This window comes from Rhamphochromis sp. 'chilingali', assembly GCF_963969265.1.
Source record: "Rhamphochromis sp. 'chilingali' genome assembly, chromosome: 13".
Taxonomy (NCBI): Eukaryota; Metazoa; Chordata; class Actinopteri; order Cichliformes; family Cichlidae; genus Rhamphochromis; species Rhamphochromis sp. 'chilingali'.
This window is the reverse complement of record NC_137940.1, coordinates 229,743-251,000: the sequence shown is the minus strand read 5'-3', so window position 1 is coordinate 251,000 and position 21,258 is coordinate 229,743. Positions and strand designations below refer to the sequence as shown.

Sequence of the window (21,258 nt, the reverse complement as noted above, 5' to 3'; positions counted from 1 at the left end):
GGGCCCCATGGACTAAGGCCCGCTAAATTTTGAATCACTCTTTGTCTGGTCTCTCACCCAGGACCAGTTTGCCATGGCTGACCCTACCAGGGAGTAGGGTTTTAATGCTAAACACACCATGACATGTAAAACCAGCATAGTTCTTCACAGAGAACTATGCTGGGGAACTATCTTTACTTACTGTATGTTTGACTGGATCACGCCCTGCAAAAAACTGAAGGCCAAAGTTAGGCTTCCATTGAAACCACAGTAATCAAATACAATACACAGATGTAAGTACATCTGAGCAAAGCCATACTGTGTTGAAAAGAACTTTATTTATTAGGTAACTTAAAATCTATTTAAGTCCTGGAAGGATTTAGCAAAACACTATCACCCAATATGTAGCATGTATAATATTGAGCACACTATAATACTGTAAGAAAAGTTCATTACCATAACATTTGTTCTCATGAGCGTAAAATCATATTTTCCTTTTTTGTGTCTCTGTATAACAGCAGCACGTGGTGGTGCAGAGGTAACCCTCTCTCATAATATGTCACAGGTATTATGAGACTGGGTTACTTTCATGGTGTTCATTACATCTGAATCTTAAACCCATTTAATTGTTAAACTAACACTCAAGCTGGAGCACAGGTAGCTCCTGGAGCATTAGTATTTCTGTAATTGTCCAAATGCCTGCACTGTATCCAAATCTAGCTGCTCCTAGCCAACACAAAGGCTGGTGTTAGCTTAGTTTAAGCCAGATTTTTTTAATGTTTCACAGCTAAAGTGAAAGCTCCCGGGCATTTTGTCTCTATGCTGCCCTCCTCTCATCAGTAGTAAAAGCCCTCCATTTACAGGACACAGAGCTTAAAGGGGATGCAGGGTGCCACAGGGTAGCAGTTACACAGACAGATTACCTGCAAATCCCACCCAGGGGACTCAGAGCAGCCACATCTGCAGTCTACACACACGCACGCACACAAACACACACACGCACGCACGCACACACACAGACATGCACACACACAGTCACCTCTTGAAATAAGATTATAACACCAGGTCACACAGAGCCAAGCCCCTTCATTCCTGATGCAGGCAGAGGGAAGTGCTGATGCAGTCTGAATGGGAAATGTGAATGGAGTGCCGGGGGAGCAGAGATATACATAAAGTCAGAGAAGTAATGAAATGATGGAGTCAAATGGCAAAGGTCCAGATGTTAAGGCTGAACCCAATCAGCTACAACGTTAAAACCCACCTAATATTGAATATGCCCAGAACTTTATTTTGTCACTGGACATCCACGATCCTCTAGTTGTGTTTGTTATGGATGGATCAAATGGTCAATCCATACTTCCACGAATGGCCTGCAAGGTTCCCAATAACATTTTGGTTTGGTGGTTTGTGTCAAAAACAGCCAATAAATGCAGACCCCAGGTTTCCTACAAAGCCCTGCACTGTAGGGAGAAAATCAATTTTATCCTCCCCATTAGTCCGTGGTTTGAATTTGTAGCTGAATGATTTAAATTCAGCTGTAATAAGTTCATTTCTGAGCTTCAGCTGGAGTTGAGAGTCTGCCATTGGTGTAACAAGCTGAGGGGTCCATGTCAGGTGGTGAGAAGAATGAGAACTGTGCATTCATTTTATTATGGTGCAACAGGGTCAGAGTTATTAGCAGTGGACATGCTGTCAGTATCCACAGCAAAAAGTTGGGGGAATGATTTTTCTGCTTCATAAGCTGAAAGCATATATTAAAAAAAAAATCATTCAGTCTGCTGTGTTACATTAATATTTTTCTAAGAGGTAACAATACTGATGACCAAACAACTGCGTTATATGTAAAAGGTCAAACAATGAAAAAAAACCTACTGATCAAAAACTCTTATCTTAAATAACTATAACACATCGATAATAAAATCACTCATTACAGACTATTGTCCCATGGTACCTAAATAAGCTTAGAGAGCAAGAAATAAGCATAATACTGTAAATCGCCTTTAAACTCTAAGCAGTCACAGAAGAAAATATGTTACTCTAAAGTAGCTATGCATGATTCCCAGTTTAAAACAATTCTTATTTATTATAAATTGGGCCACAATGCATTATTCTTTGCTGAAAAAAACTCTTTTTCTTCACCTTCTGATTGGCTGTCCTTGTAAACAACACGTCTGGTTGGGCAGGTGGGTGGGCCTTACATGTTCAATGTGTTCTATGTTTGCAAATGTTCCTATTTACTGAAATGTTGATAACATGAGCATTCAAGGCAAATCGTTAAATGCTTTGAAACATATTAAACACACAATAGTATCATTTATGTATAATGTATAGGTTGTACAAAGCAAAAGGCAACATTTCTTCTCCTTTTACATAAATAATCACAATGTTCCCAAAGATCAGTGACAAATAAGTAAAAATAAAATAACTTTGAATTTCAGTTTAAAAACATCTGCATTTATCCGATTGTGCTGGTGCTGTAATGCTTGTGTGCTGTCATTGGTCAGCTGGGACAACCTCCAGGATGATCTGCAAGGTTCGGTTGAAGGAATCTGATGACACAAACAAAATCGTGTAAAGCTCCATCAAGATAACAGCCTAACAAGATTGCAGTTAAAACACAAATGAAAGGTGATTGTTTCATAAAAATCATTGATAACAGTGCAACAATTGGAAATCAGCACATTATACAAAGCAGATACAATTAGCTCTCTAAAGCAATGAAGATGTGTTCTCTGGAGTGATAAATTACAGTTCTCCATCTGGCAACTGGATGGAGAGCTGTTGGGGGGGGGGGGGGGGTGAGCTGAAGTTGAGTTGTTTGTCAGGAGTTGGGTTCAGCCCCTTGAAATACCTTTTAACTCCCAGGGGCTTCTGTAAACCACCACCACCCAAGATAAAGCTAACACTTGTGAGACTTGTGAGGTGTAAGTATCACAGCAGATACCACTATGTCAAAAAACTAAGGACGGAACACAGAAAAATATGAAAGAATTTTTTCGTAGTCTATTTTTTTATGTCTAGTATATAACCCATTTGAAAATATGCTGCAGTAGGCCAAAACTTGATTAATGATGTTAAATATGATTTGCAACATAAGAAAAAAGACAGAAAAATGTCAAAAAGTCCTCCTATTACAGATTTTAGATGTTTAGCTTCATCCATTGACAGATCTCTCCTGAAATGTTCAGTTCAGGTCTGGCCGGGCCACTCAAAGACACTCACAGGGTGGTCCCAAAGCCACTGCTTTGTTTTCTTAGGCGTGTTCTTAGGGTCATTGTCCTGTTGGAAGGTGAATTTTTGTACTCAAAAGAGTCCTGAAGAGCAGAGAGCACTCCTGTCTCTGAACCGCTTTGCAGCATCTGACGAGCGGTCTGTCTGACGGAATTAGCTTAACAGACGCGTCGGGGTTTCCAAATTCGTAGGCTGCATACTCCTGAGGACCCGGCCTTTGCGGTCTACGTGGGCCGAGTCCTCCGAAGGCCGGGTAGGCCGGAATTGCGAGGCTGTGAAATTAGACGATCTAGCCTTCAGTTTTGCGTCACCAGCTGTCTCGGTGGAGTTTAATAAACTCGGCCGTCTGCTCCTTTCTATCTAAAATATAACAGGACACTGGAGTACATTCTCGATCATCTCACACTTCTATTTAATCAGTTTTCTGTTTGACGTTTCTTCAGCTGTGTGAAAACGAAATCTTTAATCTCAGCCAAACCAATTTTCTCACGAAAAATTAAAACACTGAAAGAAGCCAAATAATAACATTTTTAAGTTATCTAAGTGACTTATATATAATGTTTAACCTGAGTTGTGAAAGACCGCGGGTGGTTTGAAAACGGTGTGCAGGGACTACGCTGTTATCGCCCCGGCTAGCTATCAAGCTGGTGGGTAACAGACGTCTCCGAAAACATCGGAGCACTTTTGCAAATATGCGATATCTTGATAGACCGAGCAGATATTTGAAGTTTACACACCCACACTCTTGCCTAAAAATATGTTAAAACTTTATTTTGTGACCCAGAAAGAGTAATAAGAGTAATACTAACACTAAATAGCTGCCGCCATTGTTGGAAACTGGAATTGGCTGGGCTGCCAGTTCATTGGCAAGAGCTTTCTTTAGCAGGTTATCATCAAGGATGTGTTTGCACATTGTATTAATCTTTCCCTCAACCCTTACAAGTCTCCCAGTTCCTGTTGCTGAAAAACTTTCCCACAACATGATGCTGCCACCACCATGTTTAACTTCAGGGATAGTACTGCCCAGGTCATGAACAGTTCCCGGTTTCCTTCAGACATGATGCTTGGCATTCAGGCCAAGTATTCCAACTTTCTTCTAGAGAACTTTGCTTCTCATGGTATGAGAGTCCAGATAAATGATGGAGGGTTCACCCTCCCCACCGCTCCCCACCTGGGACAGCTACCCCCCTACTGTGATGTAGTACTTGTTGGTTCTCGTGTGGTTGTTGACCCACTCCCTTGGTGGTCTTAGATCCAGTCAGTTCTTGGGCACCTGGAGCCGTAGAACCCTGATCTTGGCTTGCACCGGGGTAGCCTGTCTCTAGAGGGGTCAGCTACCTGTCTCCTCTGTTTCTCTCCTCGACTCTCACCCCTTGGCCATGGGCACCACATTTAGGGCCTTCCTGCTCCTGCTGGGATGGGTGCACAGGCATAGTCTTGGGTCTTTAATAATCCTGGGGGCTGTGGATGGGAAGGTTCTCCCAGATCCATCTCGCCTCTGGTTCCTGGGGGGTGTTATTGTGGCTCCCCCCCCCCCCTCATTTTTAACTACATTTCATGACAAAGACACACACGTACATACTCACACTTGACACTCTTTCTCTTTTTCTGTCTCACACTCACACACACACCACAAGAAGCTTGTTGATTAATGTACCTGTGCACTTTCCAATTATAGTGCTCCAGGTTTTATATGTTTTGTATGGTCATGAAGACCCTGGAATGACACATCCTGGACTAGCTTCAACCCATAGTCAGACCACATCTGGATCCCCTTCAGTTTGCTTACCAGCCCTGCCTCGGAACTGAGGATGCCATCATCTGCCTGCTCGATCGTGTCTACACCCATCTGGACCAGCGAGCACTGTGAGGGTCTTGTTTGTTGACTTTTCCAGTGCTTTCAACACCATCAGACTGAGCCTCCTGGGTGATGAGCAAACAGTGATGCAGGTGCTTCTCTGTTGTCCTGGATTGTTTATTATCAAACAATAAGACCACAATATGTGCATCTTCCACAGTGTGTGTCTGACAAGGTAATCAGCAACACAGGGGCACCACAAGGGACTGTCCTCTCCCCCTTCCTCTTCACCCTCTACACCACAGACTTCAGCCACTGCACAGAGACCTCCATCTTCAGAAGTTTTCTGATGACTTTGCAGCAGGGGTGATGTGGGCGACTCCTTTGTCACGTGGTGCAAGCAGAATCATCTGCAGCTCAACGTGGCAAAGACCAAGGAATTAATTGTGGATTTTATGAGGCCCAGGAAAACCGTGACCCCTGTTTTAACAAGGGGGTCAACATGGACATTGTGGAGGACTATAAATACCTTGGAGTAGGCAAAGACAATAAACTGGACTGGATTAAAAACAACACTGCACTCTACAGGAAAGGCCAGAGTCATCTCTATTTTCTGAGGCGGATGAGGTCCTTCAACATCTGTCAATGATCATGATTTTTTATGAGTCTGCTGTTACCAGTGCTGTCCTCTATGCTGTTGCATGCTGGGGCAGCAGGTTGAGGGTCACAGATGCCAACAGACTCAATAAACTGACCTGCAAGGCCAGTAATTTTGTGGGGATGGAGCTGGACTCCCTCAAGGTGGTGTCTGAGAGGCAGATGTTGTCCAAGTTAAAGACAATGTTGGACAATACCTCCCACCCACTCCATGACGTGCTGGCTAGCCACAGGAGCACACTCAGTGAGAGACTGAGATTACCAAAAAGCACCACTGAACGACACAGGAAATCATTCCTGCCTGTAGCCATCCCCCTGTACAACTCCTCCATCTAACACACTTGTAAACACTGCAATAGTAACATCCTTTTTCACATGCTCTTTTCAACTCAGTAATGTTGCTGTCAATATTATTGATATTTATTTATAATCGCCTCTGTCAATCCTTGATATTTATTATATAATTATTGAGTGATTTGTATATATTGTGCTTTTTCTTAAATCTGTAACATATTGTATTGTTAAATAGTCTAGTCTCTTTCTGTTACTGTACTGGAGACACTGTAACCCACATCATTTCCTTAGGGATTAATAAAGTATTCTGATTCTGATATGTATGTTTGTTTTTCTTACAGATACGGAAACACACATTGTGCATATTTATTTGTACTCTATCCTTTACTGTGTCTTTCTTGACCTTGAGTTTTGCGCTTCCTTACAGTTTTTATTTCCTGAGTCTGTAGTGCTGGAGGTCTCTTCAAGTTGAAGAAAAAGTTTCAGCTCAAGACAGAAGCATCACACCAGGAGAGTAACACTGGATCCAGTTCAATAACACTTCTTGTAAATAACCGGTCGTCCTTTTCAATAACCAACTTTTTCAGTAGATCAATGGACTTGATAAAACTCAACCAACCAACAAAGACCAACCCCAGCAGAGGACATTAGTGATATGTCGGTCGCGAACGAAATGGCTCTTATAGCCGGATCTTTGACGTGAACGACGCGAGCCGGCTCCTTATCGCGAGCAGTGGGGGGTTTTTTTTTCTTTCTCTCACCCTCTCTCTCGCACTTTTTTCGCTTCACTCCGCACGCGAGCCTTGTGCTTTACGCTGGGCAGAGGGGGAGGGGCGGTAGTTAGTCAGTAGCACAGGAACAGAGCGGGAGGGAGAGAGAGAGCCAGGGACAACAACGTCACATTAGAAAGGTATAGCAATCATCCACAACTATTTTCAGTTGCAGATGATAAAGGATTCAGAAAGTTTATTCATGCAGGTCCATATGACAGAGAATATGCATCTTCTTTTTGTTTTCGTATTTTAATTTATATTTAATTGTGTTGTGGTTTGTAGTGTTTTGTGTTGTTTCACTTTAAATTTGTAAAAGGAAAAAGCTGAAAATTTAAACAGTTAAAAGTTGAAATGTGAATAGTTGGTTTTTGTATTATATGATTTATTTATTACATTTTATGTGGAGTGAATAAATAAAAGTATATTTACGGTGGCCCCTACAGACAAAGCACGTACAAACTTCAAAACACGTAAAAACTCCAAAACACGTGAAAACTCCAAAACACGTGAAAACTCCAAAACACGTAAAAACTCCGAAGCACGCACAAAACAACAACAGAAGTGCTCCAGGATGCTAGGGCGCAGTGTTGAGCTTTTGTTACCTCGTGGCTACACAAGCCAGGAAGTACAAACGACCGGATTTGGTGTGTGGTAGTAGCAGGTAAGTGAACATTTTTTTAAATTATTTGAATATATGTGAGTGCTTGTGTATAAATACACACATGCTTTCAATTGTGTAATTTAAGTGATCTTGGTAATTCTGTTTTGAAGTTCAGTTAACGCTAGAAATGTGTTTTGGAGTTTGTACGTGTTTTGTCTCTAGGGGCCACCATATATATTTATATATAAACATATGTAAATGAATCCACTTTTTTTTTTTACATTAGTATTTCCTTTTGTGCATAATTTTGTATTGTTGTTAATAATAAATTAATTAAAGCACAAAACAACCTGAAGAGCCGGTTCGGAGCCGAAAGAGCCGGCTCTTTTTAGTGAGCCGAGCCGAAAGGGCCGGTTCTCTAAAAGGAGCCGGAAATCCCATCACTAGATGACACGGCACCCCAAAAAGTAATGAAAGACTGTCCAAACTTTCACACTCGAGTTTGATTTTGTGCCTCTCCAGTATCTCGCCAGACTCAAGAACCTTGATTTTAAAAATGAAATGCAAAAATTACATTCACTTCAATCTGAACCATGAAATATGTATTTGAGACCTTGATGAATTACTTCAGAATTAAATGAGGAAAAAGAAAAACTTCTTTTGGGTGGTCGATATTTTTCACAGGGGGGTGGCACTGTGGATTAATGCACATGTTTTATCTGACAGATTCTTACAGTGGATGATAACACTCCTAGGAATTTGTGCTTCCTCCCCACCAAACTGGGGATCTTTTCCATCACAGGTGAATTTACTACTACACTACAGATCACTTCCATTATTAAATAAATAATTGACAAATAGTGCTTTATTAATTTCATGTTTGCAGCTTAATCAAGTGACCCATCAGTAACTTAATGATGTGTTACCTAAAGTCCTCTGAAGCCACTTTGGTCTGTGGTTGAAGTAAATAAAGATGTAGTATGCAGGGATGCCAGTGAGGGAAATGGCAAATCCAATTCCTGTGTTAACAGGGTCCGAGTACAGAGACAGGAAGACCATGAAGAAACATGTGATGCAAAACACCACCGGAAAAAACAGTGGAACCTGCGGACAAATCAACAGTGAAATTATATACTGTACACACAAAGATGGTGAAAAGTCAGGATTTTGCAGAACTGATTGAATGTTTTGTTTAAAATTTCAGAGGAAAATGTAAGAGCTACAGTGCTGTGAAAAAAGTATTTGTCCCCTTCACAGTTCCTTAGTATTTATGTCACAATTTCATGTTTTAAATCATGACACAAACTTCGTTATTAAAATAAGATATTCTGAGTAAATACAAAATGCAGCTCTTAAACAATGATTTTATTTATTCAGGGCAAAACCTATTTGACCCTTTGTGAAAAAGTCATTGCACTCTTTGGTAAATCATGAATTAACTGTAATTATTAACCACAATTAAATTTGAGTGAATTTTCATTACTAGACCCAGTCCTGATTATTGTCACACCTGCTGAATCAAGAAATCACGTAATTAGAACCTGTCTGACAAAGTAAAGTAGGCTAATAGATTCGATTAGATGAAACTTTATTAATCCTTTGGGTGGGTTCCTCCGGGAAATTCAGTACTAGATGTGAAGGCCAACACATCAGAGCTAAGGAACAAACTCAGTGACACTTATCAGTCTGGGAAATGGTTTTCCACTAGTACCAACTCAGCCCCAAGATTTTGGGGAAAAGATTCTGTTGTCTGACAAGACGAAAGCTGAACCTTTTTGGAAGGTTTGAGTCCTGGTTACATCTGGTGTAACACCATTGCATACAAAGCGCATCATACTAGGGGTGGGTTTTTATAATCAATTTATCGATTAAAATCGATTCTGGCTTGGATAACGTAAAATCGATTCATTAAAATCCTGAATCGATTTTTTAATATAAATTTATTTTGCCCGAAATGCCAGAATCTCTGGTGAAATCTCACAAACTTTCAACAACCACCAAACAGTTAAGACAGTAAATGAGAGCAGGAACACGGATTCTGCACAAAGACTTAAACACACAGCGCAACCGGCGGATCAGAATCAGTTAGATGTCGCCTTTCTCACAGTCGGGGCTGAAAGCCGACAGCTGGCTGATTCTGATCTGTCGGTGGGTCCGCGCTTTGTGTTCATGCCCTTTATGCGCTGATTCTAAAGCTGTTAGTTTTATCTCTCTCCAAACAATATTGACCGAACCAGGAGCAAAAGAAGATCCAAACTACACTTCACATAAACATCGTCATGAATTCACTCTGACTTTCGCTGTTTTGCTTCCATCGCGATGCGCAGCTCTCTCTCCCTCTCTCCCTCTCTCTCTCCCTCTCTCGCTCTCTCCCTCTCTCTCTCTCTCTCTCTCTCTCTCTCTCTCCCTCTCTCTCTGTACTTCAAGAACAGTTTCCCTTTCTTCATTATTCGCTTGCTTGTTACGCACAAGTCTACTGTTGTTTACAGGCTGTCAGCTGCTGTTTTTTTCCCTTTTACATTCTTCCGAAAAGAAAACCTCATTTCTGCTGTTCAACACTGAACAAATGTAAACTTTTTAAAATTATGCAAAATGCAAAACGCCGTGTCTCTAATAAAACCGCTGTAACTTCAGAGGTAATGTTCATGTGCTGATTAATGGTTTTCTTTCGTTTTTGATGTACTGCAGAATATTTTTATAAAATCTAGTCCAGGAAAATCGCCTTCATGTTTTTCTGTGTTTTATCCTCAGCTACTTTGACACAAAGGCATCAGCTGTGATGCTCACACCTTTGATAAAGTCTTGCGTGTGTCAGCTTCCTTTTTATAGATACAAAAATATGTAAATGTACTGATCTGAATTATAATATTTCTGACTGTCAAAATTTCCCAGATTCAAATCGAATTGAATCGAATCGAATTAAATCGAATCGTGGATCGAATCGATTCGGGACCTTGTGAATCGGAATTGAATCGATTCTAGAAATCTGTGACGATACCCAGCCCTACATCATACTAACAGTCAAACATGATAGTGGTAGTGGGGTGGTCTGGGGCAGCTTTAAGAGCTGAACAACTTGCCATGATTGATCAAACGGTGAATTCTGCTGTCTACCAGAAAATCCTGAAGGAGAATGTTCAGCAGTCACACTTGAATGATGCAGTGGGTCAATGATCCAAAACACACCAGCAAGTCCACCCCTGAATGGCTCAAAAATAAATTAATAAATGAAGGCTTTGGAGCAGCCTTGTCAAAGTCAGGACTGAGAAAACTGTGAAGCTTTAGCATGACAACACAAACACTTGGTGGTAGTTCTTGCTGTGAAGGGTGTCACAACCAGTGATTAGGTTTAGGGGACAATTACTTTTAAAATATAAAATGCAATTTGTTTGATGATCTGAAACATAAGTGTTACAAATGTAGGAAACACTAAGAAATCAGAAACGGGGCAAATACTTTTACACGGCACTGTATCTGGATGCATAAAAGGTTAATTGCATATATAACTGTTAATACTGCAAAGTTCAGATATAGCTGCATAGTGGTGTGGAAATACTGACTTTAAAAGGGCGGGGGAGGTCCGGCTTTGTGTATCGGAGGTAGATCAAACCCAGCACCACCACACCGATGAACAGCCATCGCAGGAAGCTCATGAAGTTCAACAGACTGTAGATGTCTCCAACTAACAGCTGGAGCATGGTCATAGGGTACTGTATATTCACATACACATCCAAATACACACACACATACAAGACGGTTGTATTTCCATCAGTCAAGACTGTGTATTTACAGTGTGGATTTACAGTAGGTTTTATGGACTGATGAATAAAACTTGAAATCTTTGGTTCCTTCTTCACAGGCTGTTTTACTGGATCCAGGGTCAGTGATAGGAGCCTTGAAACAAAATGGCTGTCGCAGCATTCTGGATTGCCATGCAATACCCTCTGGTATGGATTAAAGATGGACCGATCTGATATTACGTATCAGTATCGGTCTGATACTGACCTAAATTACTGGATCAGATATTGTAGAGAAATAAAAAATGTAATCCGATCCATTAAATATTTCAAAAGCACCTCACAAAACTTGCGACATAGTGTAGCCCAGCTCATAACCTTAGCACGTCGAAGCAGTATGCGTCACGTGATAGAGCAGCTGTGGCGTGCGAGACCTGTCGGCGGCCTTAGAGGAACTGTTTCGAGGTGACCGACTGGGAAACACTCTGTGAGCCTCACGCCGAGGACATCAATGGGCTTACTGAGTGTATTACAGACTACATAACTTTCTGCACCGACTCCATTGTTCCAGCTCAGACTGTTCATTGTTACCCAAATAACAAGCCGTGGGTGACTAAGGACATCAAAGCCCTCCTCAACAACAAGAAGAGGGCTTTCAGAGGGGGCAATAAAGAGGTGAGGAAGGTCCAGGTGTTACTAAAGGACAAGATCAGAGAGGTTAAGGACAATTACAGGAAGAAGCTGGAGTGGAGACTCCAGCAGAACAGCATGAGAGAAGTGTGGAGGGGCATGAAGACCATCACTGGATTCAGGCCAACCAACAGCAGGGGAGCTGAGGGAAGTGAGAATAGAGCTAACGAGTTGAATCTGTTTTTCAATAGATTCGACATCACAGTGTCTGCTCCCACCCCCACAACCTCACCTGTAGTCTGCCTGGAACCCAGAGCCACACGACTGTGCCAGCCTCTCTCCACATGGCACTGTGGCCTCCTGTGAGATTCCTGACACCCCTCCTCCACCCAAGTCTGACCACAACGCCATCTTCCTCATTCCCCAGTATAAACAAAGCATACGGAGGGAAGACGTGACCAAGAGGGAGGTAAAACGGTGGACTGCCCAATCAGAAGCTACGCTACAGGACGCACTCAACGACGTAGACTGGGACATGTTCAGAGTATGCGCAGTCGACATCAACGAGTTTACGGAAGTAGCAGTATGCTTCGTCAATATGCTAGCGGAGGAGATTATCCCCACTGCCAGAGTCACCACATTCCCAAACCAGAAACCGTGGATGGACAGATTGATCCGCACTGCAGTAAACGCCAGGACCGCCTCCTACAACGCGGGTCTCGCCACTGGCGATATGAGCGCCTACAAAGCGGCCTCATACGGCGTGCGGCGCGCGGTGAGAGATGCCAAACGCAGGTACCGGGAACGTGTGGAGTCCCGCTTCCACCAGGGCGACACACGGAGTATGTGGCACGGACTACGCACCATTACGGACTACAAAGCCAAGGACACTGCGCCGATCAACACCAACTCTGCATTCACCAACGAGCTGAATCAGTTCTACGCCCGTTTCGAGGTTAGCCAGGCGGCTAATGCTATCTACCGCCTGACTACCGAGGACAGTGACGTCATCAGCGAGAGCCCGGTGACCAGCATCGCGGAGCATGACGTCCGAGCGGCACTGAGGAGAGTGAACACAAGGAAAGCAGCGGGGCCAGACGGCATCACCGGCCGTCTGCTGCGCTGCTGTGCTGACCAGCTAGCAAGTGTGTTCACTTACATCTTCAACGAGTCCCTGGCGAAGTCTGTGGTCCCCACATGCTTCAAAAGATCCACCATCATCCCTGTGCCCAAGAACAGCAAACCCTCATCCCTGAACGATTACCGGCCAGTTGCACTGACCTCGGTAGTAATGAAGGTGTTTGAGAGGCTGCTGAAGAACATCATCTCCTCCTCCATCCCAGACACCACAGATCCACTGCAGTTCGCCTACAGATCCAACAGATCCACAGAGGATGCCATCACCCACGTCCTACACACCACTCTCAGCCACGTGGACAAGAAACAGGGTAACTATGTGAGAATGCTGTTTGTTGATTACAGTTCAGCGTTTAACACAATAGTGCCCTGCAGACTGTTCACAAAGCTGAGGGATCTGGGACTTAACAGCCGTCTGTGTGCATGGGTGTTGGACTTCCTCACTGGCAGAACTCAGGTGGTGAGGGTGGGCAGGTGCTTCTCCAACAGCATCACCATCAACACAGGAGCACCTCAGGGATGTGTCCTCTCGCCACTGCTCTACTCCCTCTACACTTCAGACTGTGTGGCCACCCATGGCTCCAACACCATTGTGAAGTTTGCTGACGACACAGTGGTGTTGGGTGCCATCTCCAACAACGATGAGGCGGCCTACATGGATGAAGTGAAGAATCTGGCATCGTGGTGCCAGGACAACCACCTCCAGCTGAACGTCAGCAAGACCAAGGAGCTGGTGGTGGACTTCAGAAGGGGTCAGCACAGAGACTACAAGCCCATTATCATCAATGGAGCTCCAGTGGAGAGGGTGCAGTCCTTCAAGTATCTTGGTGTCCACATCTCCTCAGACCTGACATGGGCTGCCCACATTCAGGTCCAGACCAAAAAGGCTAGGCAGCGCCTGTATCACCCACGACAACTGAGGAAGTTCAGGGTCTCTCCAAAGATCCTCAGGATTTTCTATACAGGCGCTGTGGAGAGCATCCTCACACAGAACATGACATCGTGGTTTGGGAACAGCTGTGTGAAGGACCAAAAAGCTCTCCAGAGAGTGATCCGTACAGCAGAACGCTGCTGCAGGATTGCTCTCCCCCCGCTTCAGGACACCTACACCAGGAGATGCCGGACTAGAGCAGATACTGAAGGACCCGTCCCATCCTGGCAACAAACTGTTCCAACTTCTGCAATCTGGTAGAAGGTTCCGCATCTTCCGGGCAAGGACAGAGAGACTCAAGAGGAGCTTCTATCCCCAAGCCATCCGTGCCCTAAACACACACACCCGCCCTCTCACATCATCTATAATTGACTGAGACAGGACTCTCTTCCAGACACTCTAAACCAAGGCACAATGTACATTTCAATTCCTTTAATTTTAAATATGTTTATATTGTCTATCCTGTAAAATAGTCAGATGTCTATTCATATTAATGTACAGAATTCACCTGCTTGCTGCTACTACTGCACATTCACCCAGTGTATATACTATATGTCTGTATATATATATATAATGTTCTTCCTCTACACCCCTCTCCCCCCCCCCAATTTTTGCACATGTCGAGGAGCGTGTCAGGCTACATTTCACTGTGTGTTATACTTGTATAACTATGCATGTGACAAATAAAGAACCTTGAACCTTGAACCTTGAACCATCACCTTCACTCAATACCAGGTCGAGATGCAAATGAGGAGTCTTCACTCAGGCAAGTCTGCTGGACCAGACGGAGTGAGTCCCCTCGTCCTCAAGACCTGTGCCCCCCAGATGTGTGGAGTCTTTCATAAACTGTTTATGCTGAGTCTGCAGAGGGTCCCAGTGATGTGGAAGACATCATGCCTCGTCCCTATTCCAAAGATACCACGTGTCCTGGATTGTTGATTACCTGACAGGAAGACCACAATATGTACGTCTCCCACAGTGTGTGTCTGACAAGGTAATCAGCAACACAGGGGCACCACAGGGGACTGTCCTCTCCCCCTTCCTCTTCACCCTCTACACCACAGACTTCAGCCACTGCACAGAGACCTGCCATCTTCAGAAGTTTTCTGATGACTCTGCGGTGGTTGGATGCATCAGCAGGGATGATGAGACAGAGTACCGGGCTGTGGTCGACTCCTTTGTCACGTGGTGTGAGCAGAATCATCTGCAGCTCAACATGGCAAAGACCAAGGAATTGATCATGGACTTCAGGAAGACCAGGAAACACTTGACTCCTGTTTCAATCCAGGGGGTCAGTGTTGACATTGTGGAGGACTATAAATACCTTGGAGTACACATTGACAATAAACTGGACTGGGCTAAAAACACCACAGCACTTTACAGGAAGGGCCAGAGTCGTCTCTATTTTTTGAGGCGACTGAGGTCCTTCAACATCTGCCAGAAAATGCTCAGGATTTTCTACGAGTCTGTTGTGGCCAGTGCGATCCTCTATGCTGTTGCATGCTGGGGGAGCAGATTGAGGGTCGCAGATGCCAATAGACTCGTTAAACTGATCTGTAAGGCCAGTGATGTTGTGGGGATGGAGCTGGACTCCCTCAAGGTGGTGTCAGAGAGGCGGATGTTTTCCAACATAAAGACAATGTTGGATAACACCTCCCACCCACTCCATGACATGCTTGTTAGTCACAGGAGCACGTTCAGTGAGAGACTGAGATCATCGAAAAGCACCACTGAACGACACAGGAAATCTTTCCTGCCTGTGGCTCCCTGTACAACTCCTCCACTTAACACACTGTTTACTGCAACAGCTACACCCTTTTTGCACATGTTCATTTTCAGCTATTTATTTATAAGGTACTTTTATGTGTATATATATGCCTGTATATATTGTGCTATTCTTAGTTAGTGTATTATCCCTTAAACTTTTTCCCTGAATCCGTTCAGTCAGACTTGACAAAAACTGGAAAAATTGGGGTGTTCTAAAACTTTTGACTGGTAGTTTAGTTACGTTCCACTATGTTCCTACTCCATGATAAACTACAAATTTACCCCAAATTACTACTATTGATATTTTAATATGAGAATCAAATTCTAGAAAATAAATCAGGCCCCATCTTATCATTTTATCCTTATCTTAAAGACGCTGCTGGTTGCTAATTTACTTGTGGTGGGTAACAAATAAGCAGAACTGCTTTCTTCCATTTCCACAACATCTCTAAAATTAGAAATATCCTGTCTCAAAGTGACACTGAAAAACTAGTTCATGCATTTATTACATCCAGGCTGGACGACTGTAATTCATTATTATCAGAACGTCCTAAAAACTCGCTGAAAAGCCTTCAGCTAATCCAAAATGCTGCAGCAAGAGTCCTGACAGGGACTAGAAAGAGAGAGCAGATTTCTCCTGTTTTGGCTTCCCTGAATTGGCTTCCTGTTAAATCCAGAATTCAAAATCCTGCTCCTCACATACAAGGTCTTAAATAATCAGGCCCCATCTTATCTTAATGACCTTGTAGTACCATATCACCCTATTAGAGCACTTCACTCTTGCTCTGCAGGCCTACTTGTTGTTCCTAGAGTATTTAAAAGTAGAATGGGAGGCAGAGCCTTCAGTTTTCAGGTCCCTCTTCTGTGGAACCAGCTTCCAGTTTGGATTCGGGAGACAGACACTATCTCTACTTTTAAGATTAGGCTTCAAACTTTCCTTTTTGCTAAAGCATATAGTTAGGGCTGGACCAGGTGACCCTGAATCCTCCCTTAGTTATGCTGCAATAGACGTAGGCTGCCGGGGATTCCCATGATGCATTGAGATTTTCCTTTCCAGTCACCTTTCTCACTCACTGTGTGTTAACAGACCTCTCTGCACTGAATCGTACCTGTTATTAATCTCTGTCTCTCTTCCACGGCATGTCTTTATCCTGTCTTCCTTCTCTCACCCCAACCAGTTGTTGCAGATGGCCCCACCCCTCCGTGACCATGATTCTGTTGGGGGTTTCTTCCTGGTAAAAGGGAGTTTTCCCTTCCCACTGTTGTTCATAAGGGGTTGTTTGAGTATCAGGATTTTCTCTGTATTTGTGTAGGGTCTTACCTTATAATATAAAACACCTTGAGGCAACTGTTGTTAGGATGTTGTTCTATATCAGTGAAACTGAATTGAATCTCTAACCTTCCTACAATTTTTGTCCAAAAAAGTGCAGAAAGCTCAGACAGAATTGTTTTCAGGACTCATGACATCTATTAGCTCATGTTGTCGTCCCTTTCAAAGATTAGTTTTTGTGACCTTTAGTATATTGTCTGAAATGAAATGCTTATGTTAGTAAACTGACCATTATGAGAACAGCTGCAAGTGGAGTGTGTCTGCGGACATGAATCATAGACAAAACCTCAGGGAGCTGGCCTTCACGTGAAGCTACGTAGAACATTCTGGTGAACACACACATTATGACAGACAAAATGAGGAGAGACACCATGACATTCACTTGATAATCAACACAGTCACATTGTATGATTAAAATCAGCTCTTTTTCAACATGAAACATATTCCCATGGGCAGTTTTCTCATTCCCATTAAAAATGCCTCAAGTGTGTAGGTTCAAAGATTTGAAAAGACAACCTGCTTGACTAACTGTGCCTGCATATTTTACAATAAATGCTAGTTTACAAAAAAAGAGAGAAAAAGATAGAGGTGTCCTTTGTTTCCCTCTCTGAGTAGTTCAGATTTTACTTGCTGGTTAATGTGACACTCTGAAAATTCCTTGATTAGGTTTAGGAAAAGTTTAAATTCATTAAATCATTGTCACTTTTGTTGCACCGTAGCACAGATGCATAAGGACACCTTGTGTGCACCACCAGCAACTTTAACTGATGTATTTGACACCCTACACATGACACACGCACACACACACAGTATAAGCATACTTAAGTATACTTAATACCACAAATTATTGCAAAGTTAGAACTTTTGTTTAACTGCTACAGGATTCTGTCGTGAGCACATCGGCATACATACTCTAGGTGTTTTAGCAGTGACACGAACCTTACCTTGACAGGGCAAAGACGCAGCCGTTCATGGTGCCATAGCAGGACAAGGCTACAAATACTGGCACGGCGATAGAGAAGTTCCCCAGAAGCCTCTCTGCAAATGTCTGTGGATTTCACAAAGAGGACATAAAGGGAGACAGATGAGCGTTTGTTGGTCATTTGTTTGTATTGAATGTCAGATGGAAAGCAGTGTTCAGGTGACAGGTGTATTTGAGACTAGCTCGAATAAATCAACTTGCAGGAAGTGTTGACTAAAGTTTTCTAATATTTTCAGTACAATGTTGGTGACGAAGCAGCACTGTGGTAGAAGGAAACAGGCCAACGAAACGATGTGAAAACATCAGAGCTGAACGACGGCCTTTCTTTAAAACACTTCATGGAAGTTGGATCAGTTGCATCCGAAGCATATTCAGGCAGACTGTAACTGAAAACACCATTGGATGTAAGGTTACACTTGCAGTCAATCAACTAAACACTGACCAAGCAGGAGCAGAACTCCACCCTTCAGAGATAAGCTGCACCCTGCATACAGGATTCATACAGTAGCATGACCAGAGCTTTGAAGAACTAACAGACACTATTAGTTGTTTGGTGTGCAAGAGCTTTGTTTAAAAAGCAGAGGGATTATCTTTAGTCAGAGGAACTAAATGAAAGCGGAACATTTATTTTTAAAGGTTCTGTTTAAATACATGTAGTACACGTTTTTGAAGGACACAAGGTCCACATTAGTACAGTTTCATTTCTAAACATTTGCTGCACTTGTACTTTTGTCCAAAGTTTTAGGAGCCCTGGGTGTACGTTTGAAAATGTCCAAGTTTTGTCGTAGTGTATTGAGGTAAATGCTAAATAAAAATGATCTTTATATATGACTTCAGCCTATTCCATTCATCACTCTTCCATTATGTGAACACACCTCTAATTCAAAAAGCCTAAAATGACTAATCGTGCCTCAAGCCAAGCTTCTTCGAGATAAGTTCTAGACACCAGTTAAACTCTGTAATCAAGTTTGAGATGTAAACTTCTGCCCGCTGTCTATGAGAGAGGAAGAACATAGTTTAATGCTTTTATCCTATCACAGCCTTCTAAGAACACATAAATGCTCTTAACACCTGTCTTAAGGTGCTTTTATCGCTCTCTGTGCACAGGGCAATAAAACTAACTGCATTACAAAAGACCAGCGATCTCTGATCGCTATCCTCAGTCTAATAAGCAACAGTGGTTATTATTGGGGAATGTCTGTGATGTGATTAACATTAACAGGGCTGGGATGGAACAATCACATTAACAGCTGCTGGGAAGCCAAGCTGTCAGAGACACTTTGCTGATAATGACATGCTAAGTGCAGGAAGGCAACCGCACTGCTCAAGCCAGAAGTAAACACCACAGAGGTGAGACCTCAACTAAATGCTTTCAAGTAGCATGCACAACGTTTTACTGCAGAGAGCCAAGGTCAGCCCTTACAGTGAAAAACACTGTGAGATATATTTCACTGTCAAATAAGAAGCCACTGCCATAATTTCAGCTTAATATAAGCTACTGATATCACATATAACATAACAAAGTTTTGCTTTTCTCGTTGCTTTATTGAACTTTCCCTGTTCCTGCACACTGCCTGTCTGTGACAAGTTTTTGTTATAGCGCATATAGGTTGGCTTCACATTTCCTGATTAGTTTAACAGTAACTGCAAAAAGCCTTCAAAGTAGTTTTTCTGATTTTTAGAGAGATAGGGTTACCATAACAGATTAATTTATTAGAACAACTTAGCTTCCAAATCCACTGTCCTTATGACAACAAACACAAAGCTGCAGACATGGGATCTTCCACTGTGTGGCCAACTGAATGCTCAGAAATAGAGCTACATAGCGTTCCCAATAGTGGTGAGGATTCAGACACAAAATAGCCCCCAAAAGTTTCTAGTTCATACAATAGTTGCCCAGCAGGGAATTACCCTGATGGCGTCTTCCTGCTTTGCAGATACCTTGCAGTCTGGAAATGGCTTATTTAATGAGTCACAAATATCCACCAGTGGAAATGTTACAGTTTTGCCGCTGTTTACGTTCAGTTCTGCCATCGTGGATTGTGGCTACTCTGACTTTACGAGTGGGAAGTTGAGTTATTCCAGATTCACATTTCAACTGGGAACTTGGAAATTCTGACTTGGGAACACACCCTATTTCTACCACCTTGATGCTGATTGGCATTTTACAACACTTGTTTAAGCAGCTCTGAATTTTTGTGACTGTTAGTTATTTGTGTTTACCCAAAGTAATGCCCCAAAATGTAGTTCTTTGATGATTCTAGTGAATCGTGAGCTTTTGATCTATGTTTTTATATGTGAATTGTTACATTTTGTTCAGGCATAGATGTCTCTTGTCTCTCGTTTACATATTTCTCTAAGTTATTTTTTTCTGCTGAATATTTTGCTTTATGACCAAATTGTCAACAAAGTTACCGTAATAGCATTGCTTATTTATTACTGATTAGCCAGTCAGATTATTAGCCAATTGGGATGCTTTACAAAGCTCTACAGAATATATTTTTTTTAGATGATGGGATGTTTGCATTGTCTGCTCTATGTCAATCATTCTTACCCATAACATCCTTATCTGTTTACAGGCATGTTACGGTACATGCAGAGCTCAGGACAGAAACAATAATATGGGTCTCTAAATGAATGACTGTGCTATAATAAATGCACTGTCACACAATCTATTGATTCTTTCCCAAACACATATCATTAAAAAAAATCTAACTAGTGCTTTAAGGTAGAATCATTTTCACTACAGATGTATTTAGTTACACTATAATTATACACTAAGCTGATACAGATATTTTGTGAATAAGAGACATGGGTGAGGGGTCCCACTTTGAGTGTGTATGGCCTTGATTGAGGACTCATGCGGGGAAACGTACATTTATAAAGTTGTGTTGCTGTTTTACTGTTGTTGGTTTTTGCTTTTTTATTTTATTCCTAATACAATATTTAAGGTAGACGGATAAGTGACAGTTACTTTTAAAGGTTCAGTACTTACACTGTTTTTCCAAGTACTTACCACAGCAACAGCTGATGAGGCCAGGAGCTCCTCAGCTGACATTACAGTGTAGTATGCCACATTGGTGAGCACATAGCAAGAAGTCACAATTGCCATGGAGATACAGATGGCGAGTGGAACAGTCCTGAGGGCCGGAGGGAGCACACTATTAGGCACTTGCAAGACTTACTCATCCTTCTTTCCCTTGTATATCTATGTCTGTTTTACTTCCATACATGCTCCATCTGTACAGCTTTCTAAGAGACGTAAACAGAATGTACCACCTACTATCGGGCTGATCAATTCTGCTAGCTACAACAGCTCCAAAGTTTTGCTTTTTGTGCTCATTCTTTGGTAGGCAGCACAAAACAATCAGAGTACTCTGCATTTTTTTGTTAAAAACAGAAGAGACGTCA

The 21,258-nt window shown here is 42.5% G+C and overlaps 1 protein-coding gene across 3 annotated transcripts in view; it reads right to left on the bottom strand.

Annotated features, from left to right (window-relative positions):
• Nucleotides 1-419: 419 nt before the first annotated feature.
• Nucleotides 420-21,258, bottom strand: part of slc7a11 (solute carrier family 7 member 11) — a 52,651-nt gene continuing 31,812 nt past the window's right edge. The window contains exons 7-12 of one of the 3 annotated variants that reach the window (XM_080900638.1): nucleotides 20,864-20,987; nucleotides 17,810-17,913; nucleotides 17,095-17,191; nucleotides 10,894-11,043; nucleotides 8,260-8,437; nucleotides 427-2,528 (exon numbers count right to left, since the gene is read on the bottom strand). In XM_080900638.1, coding sequence (XP_080756764.1) covers nucleotides 2,473-2,528; nucleotides 8,260-8,437; nucleotides 10,894-11,043; nucleotides 17,095-17,191; nucleotides 17,810-17,913; nucleotides 20,864-20,987 — 709 coding nt within the window. In that variant the 3' untranslated portion in view covers nucleotides 427-2,472. Of the gene's footprint in view, nucleotides 2,529-8,259; nucleotides 8,438-10,893; nucleotides 11,044-17,094; nucleotides 17,192-17,809; nucleotides 17,914-20,863; nucleotides 20,988-21,258 lie in introns of all 3 variants that reach the window. The other 2 variants (XM_080900636.1, XM_080900637.1) reach the window with 2 other exon arrangements.